This window comes from Hyla sarda, chromosome 6 (genome assembly GCF_029499605.1).
Source record: "Hyla sarda isolate aHylSar1 chromosome 6, aHylSar1.hap1, whole genome shotgun sequence".
Classification (NCBI taxonomy): Eukaryota; Metazoa; Chordata; class Amphibia; order Anura; family Hylidae; genus Hyla; species Hyla sarda.
The window spans coordinates 179,488,695-179,515,661 of record NC_079194.1 but is presented as its reverse complement, the minus strand read 5'-3'; the positions used below and the strand labels follow the sequence as shown (position 1 = coordinate 179,515,661).

Sequence of the window (26,967 nt, the reverse complement as noted above, 5' to 3'; positions counted from 1 at the left end):
TTTATAAACAAGAAGCTTTAATATTTTTTTCTGTGAAAAAGGACATTACAGCCAGACTGAGATCCAGAAGAAGAGATCCAGTGCCATTTACAATAAGTTGTATCTATAGTGTCCTAGAAAACCCCATGAGTAGCAGGCAAAGGTCAGGTAAGCCCTCGGCTGACTACAAACTGCTGCATGTTACAGTATCCTGCTAAATACTGTAGAGGGCAGTAAACAGAATCATTCATTTACAGAAAAGCTGGGTCAGCAGTAAGTTATTTTTATTAGACTATTCAACCACCAGCATACATACAAATAAAAATACTAACAGTGACAGCCTCATTTCTTTTCCTTCTTTTCCTCTTTCTTTGCATCAGTCTTTTCTTTCTCCTTCTCATCTTTTCTTTCCTTTTTGCTCTCCTCTTTCTCCTGCCCTTCCTTCTTCTCGGCGTCTCTGTTGGCGATCTTGTTGTTGATGAGATTGTGAAGGGCGACCACTGAGCGGATGAGAGAGGCCAGATACACCACCAGCATCTGGTCATTAGTCTTTAGGTAGAAGGCTTTCACAAACTCCTGGAGGTTTACATCTGGCAGCAGGTTGAAGACATCTTGGAGCTGGTAGATGATCTGATGGTTGATGGGTAGTTTACCACTAGATACTTTTTCTAGGTAACTCCTGATATCAAGCAGTTTGGAGTTAAGTCCTTTCAGCCCATGTACCTGATTTGTGATACGCTGTGACAAGGTCCCCACTGTAGTGTCCTTGATGTCTCTGTAGGAATACAGAAAAATTGCCACATCAAGACATTGCTAAGAGTTAAGCTAACCATATACATTAGCCCCCTATCTTATCTACATGCTCAATCTCTTGCTCCATATGGGGATGAACAGTTTGCGGCTTTAGCTTGTCGTCACTCTTAGGGTATGTTTACACTGCTGAAAATTGCGTCAGGCGGCCGCCGCTGAAAATACTTCGGTAGGACTGCAGGGCACTGCGCTGCCACCACTGACGGGTATGCAGTACTCGCAGAATTTCGCGCAAAGAATGAACATGTTCATTCTTTCCGCGGAACAATTTCAGCAGCGGAAATGTCCACCGCTGAAATTCCGCAGTGTGAAAAGGACTCGCGAAAGGCCCATTCACACTGACGGTACTGTTCACTGCACGGAATTCTGCTCGCGGATTTCCACGGGATTTCCGCAGTGTGAACATACCCTTACCATGGTTGTACAACCAATATCAAATAATTGCTGAATCACCAGTCTATAGGGATGATTTATCACAACCTGTTTAGAGGAAGAGTGGTACAGTTGCCCATAGCAACCAGATTGCGTCTTTTTTAGCGGCTCAAAAATAAATAAACAGATCAGTTTCTATGGGCAAAGCACCACTTTTCCTCTACACAGGTTTTGATAAATCTCCCACTATGTTCATTCAACTTTTCACATGATGGGCAAAAAAATAAAATAAAAAATCCAAGGCATGACACATATGTTCAGTAGTTGAGTGGAGGCATTAAATGGAGTACTGCAGCCATAGAACACTTCTCTCCTATCTGCAGGATAGGGGATAGGTGTAATCTGATCGCGGGGGGTCTGACTGCTGGGACCCCGACTCTCCCCATGCAGGAGGCGTGTCGGCCGCAGCTGGGGCTCTAGGGGCCTTTTCTACTACGTGCATGTAACGTACGCTTTTAGAAGATCTCTACTATTCTTCAACCAACTGGTGGCTTCATACGGCCTTACGTCCTTTGAGCAGCTTCATTACTTGCAGATGTGGCACCACATGATTGCTAAATTGGGCACATCTGAGGCATCGTTGCCCCAGAGATTTGAACAATTATGTCGCCCAGACCCTATGGCTAAAGGCCTTCTCTCTAATATCTATTCTATACTAAATTCTCCTATGGATGATGGTGTCCCTTCGCATAGGTATATGAGCTGCTAGGAGGCTGTCTTTAACCCTAGTCTTTCCTTGCCACAGTGGAAGATTTTATGGGAGTGTGCTTCTAAAGTTACCATTTGCACTACCTACAAGGAAACCAAATATAAGCTGCTAATGGGTTGGTAACACACTACTGTGTTACTGCATAGACTGAACCCTACCATTTCCCCACAATGCTGGGGTATGGGGGTGGTGTTGATTCAACCCATGCCATTTTTTGGTCATGCCCTCTGATTACAGGATTTTGGTTGGTTGAATGCCTTCTCTCAGAGTTCTTTCAGGTGTCTGTCCCTATAGATCCCTTGGTTTATCTTCAACACTTATCTCGTAGCTCACTGGGAAAAAAAGTCATGCTGCTCCTCCTTGATTGCCAAGTCTTTGATCGCTAAGTTTTGGAAAAGGGTTGCTCCTCAGTGAATGACTGACCACCTTGCCGCATGCAAAAATCCAATCCCTAGAGTCACTTACTGCTTCTTTGCACAATACTATTGCTCCATACTCATTTGTTTGGGAACCATGGGATTGTTTCTCTGATCAACAGCCTCCTTGAGCCCTTTCCCTGTACACTAGACCTGCCTTTCAAGTGAAAACTTCTTAAATAAAATTAATTAAAAAAAACTAAAAGGCTTTCTTGTGAAAAAGCCTGTACCTGATATTACCCCCATGTTCAAGACTTTGAAAGAATTACTTTTATGATGTGTATGTTTCCAAGATAAAAGTAGAAAAAAAAAAGTTCTCTCTCTAAGAAATGCATCTTAATTCAATGCTATGTCCTGCAAATAGTTCAGATTTCGATCCAATTAAAAATTTTATGCTGGAAATTATAAAAATTGGTCCACGATAAGGTTTAATTCTGCAGAGATGGTCTGTCAACAGCAAAGTACTACCTAACCACTATTAGGGTTTAGCAGCAACAAAGCTAGGTTCTGCAGTGCAAGGGCGAGTGCTGCAGTGGGTGTACCATACTGAAAGCTATCTAGCTACAGGGTCCGAACTGGTGCCACTAACCAATGTGAAGCCCCCTGTGTGCTTTTGAAAAATTAAATTATTTCTGGTTTGGTAGTGAATATTTATGTGTTGTTTAGATAGTGTCTCAAATCCTCCAGTGTTATGTATAGGAATTACTGTGATTATCTACAGGTTCCAGATGAAGTTTCTACGATTGAAGGTTGCATCGTTGGAGCCAAGAGCATTTCGGGCCTCTAATGACATGTGACATCTATCCCTATATCCCCATGGCCAAGTCCTACTGGAGTTTCCTTCAATTCGCTGTAGGGTCTCATTTTTAATTTGTTGACCTGTTAAGGTTTCTTACTTTGACAATCTCTTGGTAAACTTCCCCTCAAGAGAAGGTAATCTTCCCAGTCTCCAGATCACACTGCACACCTTACAGAGGTTTGTTGAACTGTAAACAGAAAAAAGTTGTCCCTTGTTCCAGTCCAACACATGGAAGTTTCTGGGGATAATTTTTAACACCAAGACAGCCAAGAATAGATCCATCCATTTTTAGACTTTTCCTTCTTCGGGAAATGTTCCTTGCCCTATCCACTGCAAGCAAAATGGTTTTTAGCTTTTGTGACCATAACTTATACCCAACTGCATATGAACCTCCTCCTTATACAGTTCAGGGATTGAGGAGGGAGCTAAAAACCTAAAGCCGTGGGCATTCTTCCAAGCCCTATTTTACTGGACCTCCATCTTCAGGGTCATCCTGACTGGGTTCAGACTGATCATTTCACCCCACAAGGTGCATGTCTTTGTAAAAAGAACTCAAGACTCCTTGGCCCCCTCACAGTATACACTGTCATCTCACCCTGGGAAGAGATCTGTATTCTATACTTATTATATCCCCTTTTCCATCCCATGTTACCTCAACTGCAGTTATCAGAATGGCTGTGGTCTATATCAATCTTTCAGACAATGCTTAATGTCCCTATACCCGAATCAATTTAAACTTTACCAACATATGTATAAGGTCTATTTGTGTGTGAGCAGCAGTTTCTATTCATTGGTAAAATCCACCCATCCATTAATAGCCTTCCAATCTAAGATGAAGATAGGTTTTTGTTTAGGATGTGGTCCATTGTGCTCCCAAATGCTGCCATCCCATTAAGCCCTTTAGGTTTTACCCATAAATCCTTAGTGTGACCCTTCCCTTAGAATCCTTTCCTGGAAGGGCATATTCATTGCAGCCAGCCATCACTTCCATTTGAAGTGGTTCAGAATTGACCATCCTGACTTGTAAGTTCCTGTTTCTAGTGACCGACAAAGGCAAGGTGGTGTAATGTCCTGCCCATCTTTTCTTCCAATGTTGGTCCCTGCCTTTCATAAAGATATAGGGGGAGATTTATCAAAACCTGTCCAGAGGAAAAGTTGTCCAGTTGCCCAATGCTTGGTTGCTATGGGCAACTCAGCAACTTTTTCTCTGGACAGATTTTGATAAATCTCCCCCATAGTCCTTACTTTTACCAGTCTCCCTGTGGTCTGCCAAACATGCCAAACATCTTACAAAGTCATTCAGTTGGTCTGAACTGGGTCCAACCCAGTATTGTGAAGTTTTCTTTATTTTTGCCAGAAGTTGTAATATACATCCATGGCTGATAGGTCTCTCTTGCCCGAACAAGCAAGTTCATGAGGCGGTCGTGTATTACATGGCCATCTCTGTTCTGTACTCATCTCTTTCATTGGTACGTGTGTGTTTATGGTGTTCTATGCACAGGAATCCAACTTTCACACTGACGAACAACAATGTAGCTGCTATAAGAAGAATTCTACATCTTATTCTTTGCTAGTGCACTTACATGTGTAGTGAAAACTTTAATATTATTATGGTTGATCTTGATGTATTGCACATCTGCTTCCATTTCTGTGTATACAGCTAGAACGTTTAGCAACATAATGAAGGGTCAAAAAAAAAAAAAAAAAGTAGATTTTTTTTATGCTTACCCTAAAATCTCATTCTCAGGGGGATCCATTGGGGGACACAGAAAACGTGGGTATATCTTGCTGCCACTCGGAGGCTGCCTCTAGGCATAAAAAAAGAAGTCGTCCCCTCCTGGCAGGATATACCCCGCCTACTGACTCTGAGCTAATCAGTTTAGTCCCAAAGCAGTAGGAGAGGACCGACAGAAAAGAAACCCAGCAGGTGTCCGAAGGAACCAGACACAAAAAGAACCGAACACAACCCCTCGGACAGAAAAAACGAACCATAGTAACCAAAACAAAAGGGGTGGGTGCTTTGTCCCCCAATGAATCCTCCGAGAAAGAGATTTTATGGTGAGCATTAAAAAAAAAAATAATCTAATTTTCTCGGTCGGCTCCATTGTGGGACACAGAGTGTGGGACTTACCAGAGCAGTCCCCGGGGTGGGAAAAGTACCCAAAACAGAATTAGGAAGAGGACTGAGCCACTGCCGCCTGCAACACCTTGCGACCCAAACTGGCATCAGCGGACGCAAAAGTGTGTACCTGGTACAATCTGGAGAAGGTGTGCAAAGATGACCAAGTGGCCACCTTGCAGACTTGCAAGGCCGAAGCCCTATTGCATAGCACCCAAGAAGCCCCAACGGAACGCGTGGAATGCACAGTCACCCGAAAGGGTGGGACCTTCCCTTTACGACTGTACAATTCCGAGATCGCGGAATGGATCCACAGCAAAATGGTCGCCTTGGAAGCCCCTTGAGACGACCCTCCGGAATCACAGAGTCACCCTGCCAGAAAGGTGGTGATGGAAAGATAGATCCGGACAGCGTGTACCACATTCAGACAATGGAGGGAACGCTCCTTGGCGTTGGATGGAGCCGGACAGAAGGATGGAAGAATGATCTCCTCGTTCACGTGAAAGGAGGAGACCACCTTGGGTAAGAAGGAGGGAGGTTGACGAAAAACAACCTTGTCCTTGTGAAGGACCAAGAAGGAAGAGCGACAAGAGAGCCGCCGGCTCAGAGACCCTCCTAATGGAGGTAATGGCGATGAGGAAGGCGACCTTCCAGGAAAGAACATGAAATGTCCCCGAAAAGAACACCCTCCGACAGGGAGCGCCGCTTGTCCTCCGGAAGACGAACACGGGCAGCCACCGTGTCGAATAGGAGACCCAGAAAGACAGACTGAGTGGGAGAAAGGTGGGACTTTCCCCGGTTGATCACCCAACTGAAGGCGGACAGAGTCTGCATAGTGACATTAAGGCTCTCCAAGTTTAGGGACCGGGACAGAGCTTTGATAAAAAGATTGTCCAGGTAAGGGAGGATTGAGATCCCCCTAGCCCGAAGAATGGCAAATGAGGCCGCCATGACTTTGGTGAAAACCCTGGGAGCCGTGGCCAGGCCCCAGGGTGAGCTTGGATCTTCTTGGTCCCTTGTAACAGTTTATCCGGATGCTTCCAAGCCGCGTCTAACAAGGCGTCAAATTCAGCATGAGAGCTGAAAGCCTTGGGGGAACGACTAGAGCGGCGAAAAGAAACTTCCTGATTAGGATCCGAAGTTCTTGGGTCCTCTAGATTAAACGTGTTCCTGATGGCTGACACCAAACTGTCCACATATCAGACATGGCAGAGTGTTCCTCTTGATCTGAGGTGGTGTCCTACACGTCATTCGCTAATACCCCTGGAGTGTGGGAGCGTGCGGAGGTTGACTTAGACTGAGGCGTATTGGACCTGGAATGGTGAATCGGAGACCTGAGATGATCACCTGGGAAGGGGCCCTAGAGCAGGGGAAGAGGACTGAAATCTGCGGGAAGAGTGTATCCCGATTGCGTGGCTCAGGGGAAGAGCCTGAAGAAAGCACTTTAGGGAGCTTGGGAGAGCGCTGGAAGTGGGGGTCAGGAGAAACTGAGCGGGACTCCCTGGGGGCAGAGCGGGAAGACCGCTCCAAGGCCTAAACCACTGTCCTGGAGACCCTAGCCAGATCGGAGATAGACTGGGAAAGGGAGGAAACCCACTCTGGAGGGGGGTGGATAACGCGTGTTCCAGGGGGGCGCATCCTGAGAAGCAAGTACAGAAGGAATGGTGCGTGTGGTGGAGCAGGTGGATTCAGTGGAACCACCAGGCATTATGGTCTTGCAGCCCACATGAGTAGTAGGTGACTAGGGCTGCGGCCGTCTGTCTGGGAGGAGGTTTGGGTCTGGGGTCGAACATAGGAGCTAGTAAAGAGGGAGACAGCAAATAAAATGGAGCAATCTCACCCAGGTCCTGTGTCCCACAGATGGAGCCGAGAAGCAGGCTGTAGCTGTCCACACCAGGATGGACCCCACTGGAGGAGGAGAGGGAGGAGTACAGCAGATGACCCCCCCCCAAAGACTACAGGCTGGTAGCAGGAGGTGGGTGGGAGCCCCGCCAGTGCGCCCAAATACAGGGAGAGGGCGGAGCCAAGACCTGGACCAGGCCGCAGACTCAAGTAATCTCCCACCTGCCATGCGCACTGCCTGAGGAGCAGGGCGAAAGTAAAAATGCGGCCGGCCACATCCCTGCTGACAGGGGCTGTGGTCAGCGCACAGAAGAAAAATCACAGGCTGTTGCGGCCAGGAAGTGAGCAGTTCCTGAGAGTGAAAAAGGGAGGGTGAGGGAAGCTACCCTGCGATCCCAGAGCCCCAACAGTGCAGATAGAGAGCCTTGCCAGATCACCATCCCCAGCCCCAATAAAGACTGAAAAAGTCCCCCAAAGGCCCAGAAAGGGATAGGGAAAATGAGGAAAGGAAGGAGGGGGGATTGGGAGGTAGAGTAATATACTCACCCTGCATGCAGCCATACTCACCTAAGATATCTTTAGCCAGCTATGGTCACCTGCATCATATCAGGCTGTGACAGCAGGACGAGCAAGGAAGATAGGGGTCCAGACCCAAGGTAATGGAGCATACTCGATGCCCTGTGCCCCTTAGCGGCATATGGGGGAATAGGTAGCACCATGCTCCTGAACCCCACCTAAAATTAGGAAAAGAAAAAGGAAAGAAGAACCTAATTACAGGCCCTAGCTAGAGAAAAAAAAAAGAAGAAAAAAAAAAAAAAGAAGACCAGGTCTGGAGAACTCCAGACCTGTGTCTGCCTTCTACTGACACTAAGCTAAAACTGATTAGCCCAGAGTCAGTAGGTGGGGTATATCCTGCCAGGAGGGGCCGACTTTTTGTATGCCTAGTGTCAGCAAGATATACCGACGGTCTCTGTGTTCCACAATGGAGCCGACCGAGAAATAGGAGACACTTCTAAACAGCCTAAGCACAATTGAAAATTACCGTAACAAGTGCTCCACTCCAACTTCTTCTGCCTCCTCCGCTCCAATTTCACTGGTCACATGTTCGAATGTCTTTGATGTTGGCGTACCATCCTGATGGGAGTATTACACAATATCAGTGAGAGAATATTAACAGGAAAACCTGTGTGCAACAGTCATGGCACACACAGCAAAAACTCCATAAAACAATATACTACACATTTATCACTAACTTCCAGAGAGGCCGAATTCTCATTCACCAAAATTTATAAAATTGGAAAAGATAGGTATAGGTGGTGCCATATTTATCACAGTGGTGTACGCTGTGTGACAGATTTGGCTCACCTAGCTAGTTATATGAGTACTTTTTAGTTTCTATTACCCCTTTGTTACTATACACTAGTATCCACAAATAGTATTAACCCTTTAAAGGGGTATTCCGCCCCTAGACATTTTATCCCCTATCCAAAGAATAGGGGATAAGATGTCAGATCGCCGCGGTCCCGCTGCTGGGGACCCCCGGGATAACCGATTCGGCACCGCGCTATCATTACAGCACAGAGTGAGTTCGCTCTGCACGTAATGACGGGCGGTACAGGGGCCGGAGCATCGTTACGTCACAGCTCCGCCCCTCGTGATGTCACGGCCCGCCCCTTTCAATACAAGTCTATGGGAGGGGGCGTGGCGGTCGTCACGCCCCCTCCCATAGACTTGCATTAAGGGGACGGGCCGTGATGTCACGAGGAGCGGAGCCATGACGTCACGCTGCTCCGTCCCCCGTATCGCCCGTCATTACGCACAGAGCGAACTCGCTCTGTGCTGTAATGATAGCGCGGTGCCGCAGCGGGGATCCCGGGGGTCCCCAGCAGCGGGACCATGGCGATCTGACATCTTATCCCCTATCCTTTGGATAGGGGATAAAATGTCTAGGGGCGGAATACCCCTTTAAGGACGCAGGGTTTTTCAGTTTTTGCATTTTTGTTTTTTCCTCATCACCTAAAAATAATAACACTTAAAACTTTGCACCTAAAAATCCATATGACGGCTTATTTTTTGCACCACCAATTCTAGTTTGTAATGACATCAGTCAGTTTACCCCAAAATCTACGGCGAAACGGTCCATACGGTTAAAATGATACCCTACTTATGTAGGTTTCATTTTGTATTACTTTTGAAAAAAATCATAACTACATGCAGGAAAATGTATACGTTTAAAATTGTCCTATTCATTTTTTATGGTATAAAAAAAAAAAAAGTGACCAAAAATACGCTATTTTGGACTTGGGGATTTTTTGGCGCGTACGCCATTGACCGTGCGGCTTCATTATCAATATTTTTATAGTTAGGACATTTACGCACGCGGCGATACCAAGTTTTATTTTTATTTACACAGTTTTTTTAATTGGGAAAAGGGGGGGGGGTAAGTCAAACTTTTATTAGGAAAGGGGTTAAATGATCTTTATTAGCTTATTTTTTTTCACTTTTTTTTTTTTTTTTTTTAAATGTTATAGCCCCCATAGGGGACTATAACATGCAATACATTGATTCAATACACTGATCACTGCCATTCCATTGCATTGCAATGGCAGGGATCAGTGTTATCAACGGTTGAAGGCTCAAGCCTGGATTTCAGGCTTGGAGCAATCAACCACCGATCGGAAGTGCATGAGGCAGGTAAGGGACCCTCCTGTAGCATTCTAGCTGATCGGGACATCGGGATTTTACCGCAATGGTCCCGATCAGCTCAACTGAGCTGCCGGGAAGCTTTTACTTTCAGTTTAGACGCAGCGATCAATTTTTATCGCTGCATCTAAAGAGTTAATGCCGGACATCAGCCCAATCGGCGATGTCCGGCATTAGCAACCAGGACACCTCGGGTATGATGCGCGCTCACCTGCTGAGCGCACGTCATACCTCGGGAGCCGCTTATGGACATTTATAAACATCCATATGCGTTAAGGGGTTAAAGGAGTTCTTTATAACTTATCCAAAGTATAGGGGATAAGTTTTAGATTGTGGGGGGGCCAGGGACCACCTATGATCTCCTGAACGGGCCCCGGCGGTCTGCTGGAAGGGGGCGTGCCAACCCGCATGCGGAGCATCCCATAGAGTTACATGGAGGGGTGAGTCAGCCGCGGCTTCCTGCAGGGGTCGGAACGACCACTTCCGGCAGACCGCCGAGGCCCCATTAAGGAGATCGCGGGGATCCCAGCACTCGGATCCTTTGGATAGGGGATAAGTTATTTTTCGCTGTACTACTACTTTAATTAAATCCATATTAGTCCACTTTTTTTTTTTTTAAATATTAAGTCTCGTAAGGCACAAAATGTGTCTAAAATGCAACATGTACACCAGTTTTGTAACGTAATATGGTAAACTGAAAGGCACGGATGTTTAACATGGCTAAATCCAACTAGAGGAAACTTGCATAAAGGAAGGATTTATGAAGCGGTGTAAAAGAAAAACTATCTTTGCTGCCCGACAACTCACAGCGTAGTTTTCATTTTGGACACTACTCTTAAAAAAATAAAAGCTGCAAAGTTACTGCTTACCAAGGACTACAAAGATAGTTAATCTTTTTAGACCTCTATGGTTTGCTTCCTAATGGTCTGCTGCTATTCTTTTATTACTGATAACGTTACAATTTTTATACAGCGATGCAGAATATATAAGAGCACTAAACTAAATAAAAATACATTACAGGCTAAAAGTAGATTAGTTTTGTAACTAAACGGTATATGAAATATGCAGTGGTTAACACCAAAATTGTAAGAATGACTGTGCTTTCCCCTTAAGGACTCAGGGTTTTTCCGTTTTTGCACTTTCGTTTTTTCCTCCTTACCTTTTAAAAATCATAACCCTTTCAATTTTCCACCTAAAAATCCATATTATGGCTTATTTTTTGCGTCGCCAATTCTACTTTGCAGTGACATTAGTCATTTTACCCAAAAATGCACGGCGAAACGGAAAAAAAAATCATTGTGCGACAAAATCGAAAAAAAATGCCATTTTGTAACTTTTGGGGGCTTCCGTTTCTACGCAGTACATATTTCGTTAAAAATTACACCTTATTATTCTGTAGGTCCATACGGTTAAAATGATACCCTACTTATATAGGTTTGATTTTGTCGCACTTCTGGAAAAAATTATAACTACATCAGGGATGTGGAAATCCTATAGCCCGACGCCCGGGACTAGTAGTTTTGGGCGCCGGGCAGGTGAATTGTTTATAGATTTAGCTCTGTATCGGGCAGGGACAGACAGACTTCCCCCTTATTTTTCTTTAATGTCAGTGTGAGGCGCAGGAGCCGATGGAAGTCTGTACCTCACACCGGCACTCAGAGTGTATGGAGGGGGCAGCGGGGGCCCCCAGCTGACTGCAGAGCCCCCTTATCTCCCCTCCCGGAGGATGGACGGAGCTCAGAAGACACAGCAGGGGGAGAGAGAGGACGGAGACAGCTCCGTGCACAGCTCCATCCCCCGCACACAGCTCTACCCCTCCCCAGCTCTGTCTAGACAGGACCTAATCCACCATGGGGAGGACGGAAATCTCACCTCACACCGGCCGGGACTACAGCTCTGATGTCCACTCATGGCGGCTCAGGTGAGGAGGCCGAGAATACAGGCGGCGGCAGGAAGGGTGGTTGTATATGTATGGTGTGAGTGTATGTGTGTATGTAATGTATGATGGGGGGGTGGGGCAGCGGCAGGTGTATGTATGATGTGTGCATATGTATGGTGTATGTCAGTGTTTCCCAACCAGGGTGCCTCCAGCTGTTGCAAAACTACAACTCCCAGCATGCTCTGGGCATGCTGGGAGTTGTAGTTTTGCAACAGCTGGAGGCACCCTGGTTGGGAAACACTGGTGGATATGTATGGTGTGAGTGTATGTGTGTATGATGTCTATGTGTGATGTGTATGTAATGTATGATGTGTGTATAATGTCTGTGTGATGTGTATGTAATGTATGATGTGTGTATAATGTCTGTGTGATGTGTATGTAATGTATGATGTGTGTATAATGTCTGTGTGATGTGTATGTATGTGATGTATGATGTGGGGGGGGCAGCGGCAGGTGTATGGTGTGAGTGTATGTATGTAATGTATGATGTGGGGGGGGGGGGGGCAGTGGTGTGTGTGTGTGTATGTGGGCAGTGGATGGTGTATGTATGATGTGTATACATGATTGTTTTGTATAGGGGCAGACGGGCATTAGGGCAGTTGTGCCATCTAATTTTATTTATTTTTAGTGGCACCCGCACTATATTACACCCCCAGAATCCCCCCCCCCCCCTTCATACTCACCCGCCAACCAAGAGCCCCACGGATGCAGACAAACATGCCCGAACCAAAACTACAACTCCCAGCATGTTGGACCATAACCTAAACTGTAGAACTATAAAGTGCAACATGCTGGGAGTTGTAGTTTTGGTTCGGGTCAGCTGCAGAGCCATAGGCTGCATCAGGGCATGCTGGGTGTTGTAGTTACTAACTGTAATTCCCTGTATTCCTTGACATAGACTATGGCTCTGCAACTGACACAAACCAAAACTACAACTCCCAGCATGTTACACAATAACCTTACTGTCCTACTATACAGTGCAACATGCTGCAACACCCACACAACCATAGGCTGTATCAGGGCATGCTGGGAGTTGTAGTTATCTAGTAACTAAATGCAACTTCCAGCATTTTCTGACACAAAATGCAGCACATAAACTGGAGAAGCAGAACCCCCCCCCCCCAGTAACACATAAAATAGTGATTAAAATATTTTAAAAAGTGCGTATACATGTGAATAAGCCCCTTTCCTAATAAAAGTTTCCAATTTTCTTTAACCCCTTAAGGACCAAGGACGTACCGGTACGTCCTTGGTCCTGCTCTTCTGATATAACGCGGGGTTACACAGTAACCCCGCGTCATATCATGGCGGGCCCGGCGTCATAGTGAAGCCGGGACCCGCCTCTAATAGCGCGCAGCGCCGATCGCGGCGCCGCGCTCTATTAACCCTTTAGCCGCGCGCTCAAAGCTGAGCCGCGCGGCTAAAAGTGAAAGTTCCCGGCTAGCTCAGTCGAGCTGTTCGGGATAGCCGCGGCTAATCGCGGCATCCCGAACAGCTGACAGGACAGCGGGAGGGCCCCTTCCTGCCTCCTCGCTGTCCGATCGCCGAATGACTGCTCAGTGCCTGAGATCCAGGCATGAGCAGTCATCCGGCAGAATCGTTGATCACTGGTTTCTTATGAGAAACCAGTGATCAACATAGAAGATCAGTGTGTGCAGTGTTATAGGTCCCTATGGGACCTATAACACTGCAAAAAAAAAGTGAAAAAAAAAAGTGAATAAAGATCATTTAACTCCTCCCCTATTAAAAGTTTGAATCACCCCCCTTTTCCAATAAAAAAAAAAAAACAGTGTAAATAAAAATAAAAATAAACATATGTGGTATCACCGCGTGCGGAAATGTCCGAATTATAAAAATATATCATTAATTAAACCGCTCGGTCAATGGCGTGCGCGCAAAAAAATTCCAAAGTCCAAAATAGTGCATTTTTGGTCACTTTTTATATCATTTAAAAATGAATAAAAAGTGATGAATAAGTCCTATCAATGCAAAAATGGTACCGTTAAAAACTTCAGATCACGGCGCAAAAAATTAGCCCTCATACCGCCCCATACACGGAAAAATAAAAAAGTTATAGGGGTCAGAAGATGACAATTTTAAACGTATTAATTTTCCTGCATGTAGTTATGATTTTTTCCAGAAGTCCGACAAAATCAAACCTATATAAGTAGGGTATCATTTTAATCGTATGGACCTACAGAATACATATCAGGTGTCATTTTTACCGAAAAATGTACTACGTAGAAACGGAAGCCCCCAAAAGTTACAAAACAGCGTTTTTCTTTCAATTTTGTCGCACAATGATTTTTTTTCCCGCTTCACCATAGATTTTTGGGCAAAATGACTAACGTCATTACAAAGTAGAATTGGTGGCGCAAAAAATAAGCCATCATATGGATTTTTAGGTGTAAATTTGAAAGAGTTATGATTTTTTAAAGGCAAGGAGCAAAAAACGAAAATGCAAAAACGGAAAAACCTCCGGTCCTTAAGGGGTTAAATAAAAATAATGTACAAAAATAAACATAAGTGGTATCGCTACATGTGGAAATGGCCAGACTATTAAAATATGATGTTAATTAAACTGTACGGTGAACGGTGTAAATGTAAATAGTCCAGAATTGCTCATTTTTGGTTACTTCATATTAGAAATTTTTTATAAGGTGATCAAAAAGTTATATCTAGACTTCCCTGGGGTTGTCTCGGGCGTAAGAGGAGCTACAGCTCTCCCCCCGCTAATATCCTGGCATACTGCGATCTCCTATTAAACCATTAGATCAGCGCTGTCAGCAATGTCTAAAGGAATCTTATATCCATCCCTGGTGGTCTAGTGGGGGGGGGGGGATCAGACTATTTTGGTTGAAATTATTTCATCTACCAGGACAAGTGGATTTTCTTGAGGGACAAGTAGATTGTGTTCCGCTTTAGTCCCTTGGACAAGTAGTTTTTTTTTTTAATTTCCACACCCCTGCTACATGCAGGAAAATGTATACGTTTAAAAAGGTCATCTTCTGACCTCTATAACTTTTTTATTTTTCCACGTAAAGGGCGGTATGAGGACTAATTTTTTGCGCCGTGATCTGAAGTTTTTATCGGTATGATTTTTGTTTTGATCGGACTTTTTGATCACTTTTTATTCATTTTTTTAATGGTATAAAAAGTGACCAAAATACGCTTTTTTGGACTTTGGAATTTTTTTGCGCGTACGCCATTGACCGTGCGGTTTAATTAATGATATATTTTTATAGTTCGGACATTTACGCACGCGGCGATACCACATATGTTTATTTATTTTACACTGTTTTATTTTTTTTATGGGAAAAGGGGGGTGATTAAAACTTTTATTAGGGAAGGGGTTAAATGACCTTTATTAACACTTTTTTTTTTTTTTACATATTTTTGCAGTGTTATAGGTCCCATAGGGACCTATAACACTGCACACACTGATCTCCTATGCTGATCACTGGCGTGTATTAACACGCCTGTGATCAGTGTTATCGGCGCTTGACTGCTCCTGCCTGGATCTCAGGCACGGAGCAGTCATTCGTCGATCGGACACCGAGGAGGCAGGTAAGGGCCCTCCCGGTGTCCGGTCAGCTGTTCGGGACGCCGCGATTTCACCGCGGCGGTCCCGAACAGCCCGACTGAGCAGCCGGGTCACTTTCAGTTTCACTTTAGAAGCGGCGATGTGTGGTATTAGCCGCGGGTCCCGGCCGTTGATGAGCGCCGGGACCGACGCGATATGATGCAGGATCGCGGCGCGATCCCGCTTCATATCGCGGGAGCCGGCGCAGGACGTAAATATACGTTCTGCGTCGTTAAGGGGTTAAGGACTATTGTACCTAGAAGTCTACATACAGTGTATACTGTGCTTACATTAGGATAAAGATTATAAGTAACTTACGTCATGAACTTCCTCCACTGAGATATATGCCTCAGTGGGAAGGCCCAGATCTTTTGGCTTCACATCAATGATCACAAGAACCTAGAGAAAAAATAAAAAAGGATATTCAGTAAAGAAAGGCCATTTCTGTCCGGTCATCAAAAAAGAAATAAAAATGTTTTGCTATTTAGTGCATAGCCCTTAGCAATCGAGCAGTGCATTTTTCTGTAAGAATTATACATTCTTCATTCTGTAGGTCCATATGATTACACAGATACCCAATTTATATAGATTTTGTTTTAATTTACCACTTATAAAAAAAATAAAAATACACACACATATATATATATATATATATATATATATATATATATATATATAAAAAAGGAGTATGTTTAAAATTGTCATCTTCTAACCCCTAATACACTTTAGCAACCTTTTAGCCCCAAATAGGGAACTATTACATGCAATCTTGTTTGCAGACAATCTTATGCTGTGTCAGAACAATAGAGCAGCATTATTCAGTATTACTGGCGCTCCATTAGCGCAGGATGCTGAGGCTGCCTACACTATTGGAGCGCAGATTGGACAGGAAGGAGGCAGATGGGGGTTCCTTTGCCAGCCCTCTTAGCTTATTGGGACCCTACAATTTTGCCGCAGGCGTCCCGATCAGCTCCACTGAGCCACAGGCACTTGATTTTCGGCATTTTAGATGCCGCAATTAAAAGATGAGCGAACTTACAGTGATTCGATTCATCACGAACTTCTTGGCTCGGCAGTTGCTGACTTATCCTGCATTTATGAGTTCAGCTTTCAGGTGCTCCGGTGGGCTGGAAAAGGTGGATCCAGTCCTAGGAGAGAGTCTTCAGCCTGCCAGAGCACCTGAAAGCTGAACTAATTTATACAGGCTAAAGTCAGCAAACACCGAACCGTGAGGTTCGTGACGAATCGAATCACTGAAACTTTGCTCATCTCTAGCCACAATCAACTTTGATCATGGCGTCTAAATGGATAATGCTGAATATCAGCCTGATCAGTGATGTCCGCAATTGGCCACAGGTCCCAGCTGCTAATAGGGACCGATAGCAAAGGGTATGAAGGGAACTCAGTTCCTGAGCTCGCCTTATGGACCTGCCGCACAGTTAAGTCACCTCTTCCCAGTGCTATGCACTGCTGGGAGAAGCAACGGTGGGACAGATGCTCAGGGGAGCGGACAATCGGGATACACAGGAGCCAAACCTGCGGTCACTGGAGCCAAGTTCAGCTCAAAGGTTTCACCTGATTGTGAGCTTCCGAGCAGCACGGTCCGACCATCATGCATCCCACTGTTGCTCCTCCCAGCAGTGCCTAGGTAACTGCAAAAATTGCAATGCGATTGCGATATATCATGCAGCCCTATCCCAGAGTTAAAACTGTAGTCCATATTTTCCTATGGTTAAACATCAATTCCATGGAAAATAAACAAAAACACAACCCACCGAATTTGGACAGTATCTTTTCATCAGCTCATTGATAGCAATATCATTCTTATGCAGCTTGGGTCCTGTGTGATACCAGCCAACGATTCTCTCTCGGGCTGAAAGAAAAAAAAATTCAGATAAAGATGAGCACGGTACTAAAGTTATGTTACTGGACATGGTGCTGTGAAGAACTCACCATTTACTTTTTTGAACATGCCATACATATTCTCAAGATAGTCATGATCCAAAAACCAGACAGAGTCATCTTTATCATCTTCATCAAATGGAACTGAGGGAACAGAGAAGTTTAGTTACCAGGCAGTAAAAAACCTGTATGAATAGTAAAGTCCACAGGTGGGTACAAAAGTGATTGGTGACAAGAACAGGTGCAGCAGGTACATATAGTGCAAAGGTAAGTGTAAACATCCAGCACCATCTCTGTCGTACAATTGGATTTTTTAAATGTATTTATGGCAGCTTTCACAGACAAACATACCCCGCCAGGTATCAACTCATCTGCACCTGTACCATTTATGTAGTGAGGTCCCAGTGCTGTACCTTCATGTTGTGCTTTTCCTTATGAAAGTACAGCCGTCGCTCAGGCAGCAGATCTGCAGCCTGTGAGCTTTATGGCTGTTGCAAAACTGCAAGAACATAGTTTTGCCTTTGTATAAATCATTAGTCAGACCACATATGATGTATTGGGTCTAGTTTTGTGCACTTGTATATAAGGAGGACATGGCTGAACTGGAGCTGGTACAGAGAGGGGTGACCAAGGTAATTAAAAGGGTACTCTGGGGAACTGAACTGAAATTCACAAGATAGGGGATAAGGGTCCGATTGTGAGGTGGGACATCATTGCGCCCGGTGATTGGCTGAGCAGGCTGTTCCTTGTGCTCATCCAGGAAGATGGGGACCAGAACATGCCGAGGACAGGTAGTAGTCAGGGCATCTCAGGGGATCCCAGCAGTTGGCCCCTTCACAATCAGGCACGTATCCTCTATCATATTAATAGAATAGAAGTGTCAAAAAAGTTTACTCCGTAACCTTTTAAAAGGGGTACTCCAGTGAAAAACTATTTCTTTCAAATCAAATGGTGCCAGAAAGTTAAATTTGTAAATTACTTCTATTTAAAAATCTTAATCTTTCCAGTACTTATCAGCTGCTGTATACTAAAGAGGAAGTTGTGTAGTTCTTTCCAGTCTGACCACAGTGCTCTCTGCTGACACCTCTGTCCATGTCAGGAACTTTACGGAGCAGGATAGGTTTGCTATGGGGATTTGCTCCTACTCTGGACAGTTCCTGACATGGACAGAGGCGTCAGCAGAGAGCAATGTGGAAAGACTGGAAATAACTACACAACTTCCTCTGGAGCATACAGCAGCTGATAAGTACTGGAAGGATTAAGATTTTTATATAGAAGTAATTCCCACATCCTGACCCAGGGTTTTTCCATTTTTGCACTTTTTTCCCCTCCTTACCTTTAAAAAATCATAACTCTTTCAATTTTGCACCTAAAAATCCATATAATGGCTTATTTTTTGCACCACCAATTCTACTTTGTAATGACATCAGTCATTTTACCCAAAAATCTACGGCAAAACGGAACAAAAATCATTGTGCGACAAAATTGAAGAAAAAAAACCCACAATTTTGAACATTTTGGAGGCTTCCGTTTCTACACAGTAAATTTTTTGGTAAAAATGACACCTTCTCTTTATTCTGTAGGTCCATACGATTAAAATGATACCCTACTTATACAGGTTTGATTTTGTCGTACTTCTGGAAAAAATCATAACTACATACAGGAAAATTTATAGGTTTAAAATTATCTTCTGACGCCTATAACTTATTTTTCCGCGTACGGGGCGGTATGAGGGCTCATTTTTAGCGCCGTGATCTGACGTTTTAAGGGGTACCATTTTTGTATTGATCAGACTTTTTGATCGCTTTTTATTAATTTTTTCATAAAAGTGACCACCCACATGTGACCCCATTTTGGAAACTACACCCCTCCAGGAACGTAACAAGGGTTACAGTGAGTACTTACACCTCACAGGTTTTATGAACAGTGGGCCGTAAAAGTGAAAAATCCCAAATGTTTCATTTTTACATGGGGTAATAGGGGAAAGGGCCCACACAATTTGTAGTGCAATTTCGCCTGAGAATGAAAATACCCCATATGTGGATGTAAAGTGCTCTGCGGGCGCACTGCAATGCTCAGAATAGAAGGAGCGCCATTGGGCTTTTGGAGTGAAAAGTTTGTTGGAATTGAAGTCGGGGTCATGTGCGTTTACAAATCCCCCATTGTGCAAGAACAGCAGAAACCCCCCACGTGACACCACGTGGAAACCAATCCACTCAAGGAACGTAACAAGGGTTATAGTGAGTACTTACACCTCACGTTTTTGAACAGTGGGCCGTAAAAGTGAAAAATGTGATTTTTAATACAAAATTGCTGGTATTAACCAAAAAATTTTAAGTTTCACAAGTAGTAAGAGAGAAAAAAACTCCACAAAATTTGTAGCCCAATTTCTCCAGAATAAAGATACCCCCATATATGGTGGTAAAGCACTATGCAGGTGCAAAACGGATTAGGAGTGAGACAGCACCGATGAGATTTGAGGCCTAAAGTGGTGCCTCGCACTGCAATGGTTAAGGTTCTTACATAAAATCTAAAACAAAAAAAATGTAAAACAGGAAGTGACCACAATTATGAAACTAAATTGAAATTATTATTTTTACACTAAAATGCTGGGGTTACCCAATTTTTTACATTTTCACAAGGGATAATGGGAGAAATTGGGTTAAAATTTTATGAGGTCTTTTTCTCCTGACTATGGAAATACTTCCAGATATGGGGTAACGTGCTGGGTGGGCGCACAACAAGGCTCAGAAGTCATAGAGGTCTGTTTGTATTTGAGGCCTATGGCATATCAGTAGCTGACGGTTACATACATTCAGAAATGAAACACCCACATGTGACACCATTACAGAAAGTACCCACCCTGAGGAATGGGTATAGGGGTAAAGAGGACATTTTTAATGCACAGGTGTTTCCTAAATTTATTTTCCAGGAATGGATGAAGGGTAGCTTTTGAAAACTGCAAAATTTCAACCTATGCTCTGCTTCATCTTTCTGGAAACAACTAACATGTGACTCCGAATGGTCGCCTGGAAATACGACAGAGCTCATGAGCGAGAACTCTTCGCATTTGAGGCAGATGTTTCTTAAAGGGGTTATCCAGGAAAAAACTTTTTTTTATATCTCAACTGGCTCCGGAAAGTTAAACAGATTTGTAAATTACTTCTATTAAAATGATAATGTCACGTCCTAGGAGCTGTGCATGATGGGAGACTATCCCCATAGGAACTGCACAGCTCCCGGGACGTGAGTCATTAGAGAGCAGTTAGACAGAAAAAACCTCAACTTCAGAAGCTAATAACAATTGGAAGGATTAAGATTTCTTAATAGAAGTAATTTACAAATCTGATTAACTTTCCGGAGCCAGGCGATATATTAAAAAAAAGTTTTGGCCTGGAATACCCCTTTAAGATTTTTTTAATAGAAGTAATTTACAAATCTGTTTAACTTTCTGGAGCCAGTTGATATATAAAAAAAAGTTTTTTCCTGGAATACCCCTTTAAGGACCTGACAGTTACATACATTCAGAGGAAAATAGGCCTCTCTGATTCTTCCGGAGTGTCCCACAAGCGACCGTGGATCTGGCGGCGAGGGATGTGAAGAGAGGGATACTACTATAAGAGTTATCCATGTAAAGGTGGTAACCTTTATCTAGCAATGGGTGCAAAAGGTCCCAAATGATTTTTCCGCTAACACCCAGAGTGGGGGGACATTCTGGGGGTTCAAGACGGGAATCTCATCCCTGATACACCATAAGCTTGCAAGTGTACCCAGAGGTACTCTCGCAAAGTTTATACATCTTCACGCCATACCGTGCCCGCTTGGTTGGGCTGTATTGCCAGAGGCCAAGTCTCCTTTTAAAGCTAGTCAATGAAGAAAGAGATCGGCGACTCACCAGAAGTTGCTAGCAGAGTTCTTCTTTATTGAATACTCACAGATACATAGGTGACGAAGGAGGGTAGTGGGGGGACACTGGATGGCAACCAAGCTCCGTTTCGCACAAATGTGCTTCCTCCGGCCAGAGGAAGCACATTTGTGCGAAACGGAGCTTGGTTGCCATCCAGTGTCCCCCCACTACCCTCCTTCCTCACCTATGTATCTGTGAGTATTCAATAAAGAAGAACTCTGCTAGCAACTTCTGGTGAGTCGCCGATCTCTTTCTTCATTGACTTGTTATTCATCTACTACCTATCTCTGATCAGAGCACCACCTGCACCACTTCCTCTATTTTGATCGACGATCCATAATAGGGCTCAGTGCAGTGCCGTGTCATCTTGTTTTCCTCCCTTTAAAGCTGATGAGAGACTCATCAATAGTACTCAGTGGGGTTTTCAGTGTCGGAGGCAAGTATGGCATATGCCTCCTGCGCTGAAAACGCCCTGCGGGCCATTTCCCTACTCTAATGGGGGGTGAAGTGTATATATGTGGGGGGGACTTTGTGTGTGCTGCGAGACTTCCTATCCTAACCCGCCCGAACCTACTATCTAACCCACCCTAAGAACAAAAATATAAAAATATAAAATAAAGCTTAACTAAATAAAAAGAAAAAAAAAATTTAAAAATAAAAAATAAAAAGTGCTTATTTAATCAGTGTGCACACTGATTAGCGCTTGGTAGCAGCAGGGGGTGCAGAAGTCAGTGGGAGGGTCTGGCCACTCAGCCCAGAACAGTGGCTGGTCGCACGTACACCAACCCGCACACAAAAAAACGGATGAAATAAAAAAAAAAATAAAAAACAATACAACCCAAAAAAAAGCACCTGCCTGAACCCAAAAAATGCTGATAAGTGATCACTGACAGCGGTGGGGCAGGCCGCACACAGAGGTGTGACCACACTGTCCACACTGCACAGGCCTGCTACCAGTTGCACGGACCGTCTATGCAAAAAAATAAAATAAAAAAAGACGCTACGGACCCGCGGGCACCTACAGACAGTACTCAAAAAATAAAATCTATTTTTTACCACCTAAAACTCTCCCTGCCTAACCTAAAGCCGGCTCTAATTGCTAAAAGTGCCAGAAGGCAGTCAAATAGTTCTGAATAGTGCTTTTTTTCTTCTTCACGGATGTTTTTTTTCCCTTCTTCAGGGTGCGTTCACACGGGCGTATTTGTCAGCAGATCCGCAGCTGCGGATCCGCTGACGAAGGCCCCTAAAGTGCTACCCTCTTTGTGCCTGCTAACAGCGGCAATCCGCCGCTACCAGCAGACACACTGCGATGTGTGAGTTAACCTGCAGTGTACTTGCACACATCGCGGCCGCTCTGTGTAGCTCAGGGAGCCGGGGGAGCGGCCGGGATGTGTGGATACACTGCGACTCGCACTTCACAGTGTGTCTGCTGGTAGCAGCGGATTGCCGCTATTAGCAGGCACAAAGAGGGCAGCACTTTAGGGGCAGCTGCGGATCCGCTGACAAATACCCCCCGTGTGAACGCACCCTCACAGATGCAACATGCTCCTTCACCCACCTCCTCAGACTGCCGTAATTGGTGTGGTCACTACAGCAGCCCAGTCACAGCAACAGTGCCACCTCCCAGTACAGTGAGTGATTGGTGGTGTATATTACCCCACTGGTCACTCTCCTTTTCCGGGTCATCTGGTCACACGTGACCCAGAATCACCGCAGATGGCTGGTTTGTATTTACCGTCACATAGAAGAGAATCCCACATGTAACAAGAGGACACTTCCTACCTGCAAAACTGTTGGAAACATCTAAGACTTTCTTGTGCCAAGACCCTAACAAGACACCAACCACTCTCTTCTGGTTTCCAACTTTTCCAATTCTGTGGGTGAAAAATACAAATATAAAATAAATTAGTAATACAAATCAGGTTACTAGAGAAGATGTATACTAGAAACTGTTTTTTATTGACAATAACTTTATTAGCAATGAAACGTTTTTCTAATGTAGAGAGATATTAAAACACTAGAAAAGTTCAAGGAGTTTTCCAGACATACTGTCCCATTAGCACCTTATCTGGCATTTGTCACAGAGAGACGTAACTGCATCACCTGAAGCCCAGGAAATATTGTGCATGGGTCCATGCACTGTTGTCTTGCAGGGGCTTGGAAATAAAAAATAAAAAACTACTTGCCCAAGAGACTAAAGAGAGCACAATCTACTTGTCCCACATGACAATCCACTTGTCCGGGCCAATTTTCGTTTTTTCCTCCTCGCCCATTAATAACCATAACTTTATTTTTCCACCTACAGACCCATATGAGGGCATGTTTTTTGCTGGACCGATTGTACTTTGTAATGACACCTTTTATTTTTACATAATATATGCTTCGAAAAAAAAAATATTGGTGAGGTGAAATTGATAATAATAAAAAAATAAAAATAAAACAATTTAGCAAATTTGGTGGTTTTCCCTTTTTTTTTTTACGCCATTTACCTTGTAGTTAAGCTAACATGTTATTTTGATACTTGATTACAGTAGTACCAGATTTGTATAGTTTCCATCACATTTTACTAACATTTTTTTGAATTTTCTTTTTTCATTGCCATTTTCTGACCACCTGATACCTACACGGCTGTATGAGAGCATATATTTTGCGCCATAATCTGTTTGTATCCGTACAATTTTGTTATTGATCGCCTTTACTTTCTGGGATCTGGCATTGTTTTTACATTTAAGTCATTTACCATACTGGATATTAGAGCTGGGCGGTATGAGCAAAAACGCGTATCACGGTATTTTTGTAAGCTATGGCGGTTCCATGGTATTTAACGATATACCCCCCCCCCCCCAATGTGTCCTGGGCACCACTTCTCTTCCAACCCCCCCCCCCCCCAATGAATTATCAGCTGCGCTGTCCCCACATCATGTCACCCGCGCAAGCGTTCCTCTGCTCATCCTCCTATGAGTTGCGGGTTGCCAGCGCTAGAAATCTGTACTGTATTCCAAATAACGTTTCCTGGGCTGCAAAAATAAACAAAATAAACTTTAACCTGCTACCGTCTTCACTGCGCTGCGGTCCTCTTGCTGTTTCCTTGGGACGGGAAAGTCACAGAGCCGCCAGCCTATCATCGGCCGGAGCGGGACATCGCAGCGGCAAGTGATAGGCTTAGCGCACTGTCATGTATAAAGCCAGCCAGCTCCTTACATGACAGTGCGCTCAGCCTATCAGTGGCTGAGGCGGGACATCGCTGCGGCAAATGATAGGCTGACGGCTCTGTGACATTCCCATCCCCAGGACCGCAGTGGAGGGACCATGAGGCCGGTAACAGGGAACTTCGGAAGGCGAGTTAAAGTTTATTTTGTTTATTTTTGCAGCCCGGGCAACGTTATTTGTAGTACAGTACAGATTTCTAGGCCCGCAACTCATAGTGGAGACAACACAGCAGATAATTCAATTGGGGGGGGGGGGGGGAGAAAAGCAGAACAGCGGTCGCAGGTCACATATGATTAGTTCCCCAATGTGGGGACAGCGCGCTGCAGAGGATAATTCACTCATTCGAGGGGGGAGGGGCCAAACCTATACTGCGGTATGGGCAAAATTCATATCGTGCAGGGAAAAAAATTTGGTATGAACCGTTATACCGCCCAGCATTCCGGATATATAATGTACTATTTTAATAGTTCGGACAATTATGCACGTGGCGCTACCAAATATGTTTCCTTTTATTATGTTTACGTGTTTTCTATATGGGAAAAGGGGGCGATTTGAACTTTAAATATGTAAGGGGTTAATGTATGTTTCTTAGGAGGAATCATTAGATTTCTCATACAGATCAATGCCCATATTGACAAAATAAAGATGTATGTACAGTATATTAGTGAAAGTGTAGCATGCATTCTGGATGTACATGTGTTCCCCTGAGCAAGTGTGACATGCCACAGTGCTGCCCATAGACTGGATGTTTACCAATTTATTCCCTCCCCATCTAGATAAGCAGCATCAAAACCAGAACAGCCGCTTTTCCTCCTGATCCATCCTTACACAGTGATCCCTCAACTTACAATGGCCTCAACATACAATAGTTTCAACATCCAATCTTTTCTGGACCATTGTAACTTGAAACCAGACTCAATATACAATGTACAGACAGTCCAGATCTGGGAAATGTGTCACAACTGGAGGAACTGACCAATCAGAATGGATATTTTACTGGTAAAACACCTTTATTACTTAAGTGTATGTACTGACTGGTGTCTGGTAGTGCCCCCTACAGTACAGGGAGGTATTACATGTTATCTACTACTCTTTACCTGTGCCAGGGTTAGCTGCTCCTTTTGGGCATCAGGTGAGGGAGGCTCCATTTTCCTTTTCTAAGGACATTGGGGGAGATTTATCAAAACCTGTGCAGAGGAAAACTTGCCCAGTTGCCCATAGCAACCAATCAGCTTGCTGCTTTCAGTTTTATGAAGGCCTGTGAAAAATGAAAGAAGCAATCTGATTGGTTGCTATGGGCAACTGGGCAAGTTTTCCTCTGCACAGATTTTGATAAATCTCCCCCATTGCGTGTTCTGTACAGGACCCTGAAGACGCTTCTGTCCTCTACATAGACAGTGTTTCCCAAAAGAGGTTGCCTCCAGCTGTTGCAAAACTACAACTCCCAGCATGCCCGGACAGCCTTTGGCTGTCCGGGCATGCTGGGAGTTGTAGTTTTGCAACAGCTGGAGGCACCCTGGTTGGGAAACACTGAAATAACAGCTCCCAGCAGATCTTCCTTACTTTTATATGTAAGGATTTGCTTTATCTATATTAGTTATCTACTTATTTTTCTTTAATCCTCACTTTTTCCTATTTTTGGATGACATTTTGGTGGCTTCAGAACCAATTACGAGGTATCCATAGAGTTATGGTCTCAACATACAATGGTTTCAACATACAATGGTCGCCCTGGAACCAATTAACATTGTAACTTTGAGGGACCACTGTAGTATGTTAAAGGGATTCTCTAGTGGTAAACATTTAACACAAATTTGTTATTTCTTAAATGTCTAGACCCCGGTGATCGAAGGGTGCCTGGTCCAATTTTCCTGGCGATTAATATGTAGACTAAACAAGAGCCCCTTCTTCTTTTCATAGACTTGAAGGTAGAATGAGGACTGATACTTCTCGTCCATAGGAAGCGCAGAGATCAGACATCCCCAGCACATAAAACCAATATTCCAATGACAGTACTTTATGTCAGAACAATGTTTCCCAACCTGGGTGCCTCCAGCTGTTGCAAAACTACAATTCCCAGCATGTCCAGACAAGCCTTGGTTGTGCTGGGAGTTGTAGTTTTACAACAGCTGGAGGCACCCTGGTTGGGAAACGCTGTGTTAGGACATGAGGAGTGCTACACTTTATAGAAGCCTCCATTGTCCTCCATTACGGAGCTAAAGTCCTCTACGGCTCATGTGCTGTTGCAGCCCAAGTACCAGCAGGTCCCATATACGTCTCTTAGGTCCTGAGTGTTCAGCCTCACGATCGGTAGCATCTTGTGTACCGAGCTCATGGTATAAGGGAGGGCTGCCGGTAAAGTGCCCTGTCACCGTGCGGCTGCAGGCCTAGCTCCTTCAGCAGAAGCCGGGGCAGCCTTGTCAGCCGGTGACTCAGCAGTTCTCCGGGACTCACCTGTTGAAATGATCCACCACACTGAGCAACACCAGCGGGTGAACCACAACCTTATCTACGGCCAGCTCCGGCATCTTTCCCGGCTACAATGACTCTTACACACCGACCGGAACCAGAACCCCCGCTGCCTTCCACTACTTCCGGAGACACCACTCCCAGGTGG

The 26,967-nt window shown here is 44.5% G+C and overlaps 1 protein-coding gene across 1 annotated transcript; it reads right to left on the bottom strand.

Annotated features, from left to right (window-relative positions):
• On the bottom strand, positions 1–26,967 carry PSMD7 (proteasome 26S subunit, non-ATPase 7). Its single transcript, XM_056525910.1, has 7 exons — positions 26,805–26,967; positions 22,923–23,014; positions 17,285–17,377; positions 17,107–17,204; positions 15,650–15,730; positions 8,149–8,240; positions 1–754 (listed from the first exon to the last, which is right to left on the bottom strand). Exons 1-7 carry the CDS (start codon positions 26,876–26,878, stop codon positions 322–324), a joined length of 963 nt encoding a protein of 320 aa, XP_056381885.1. The 5' UTR covers positions 26,879–26,967; the 3' UTR covers positions 1–321.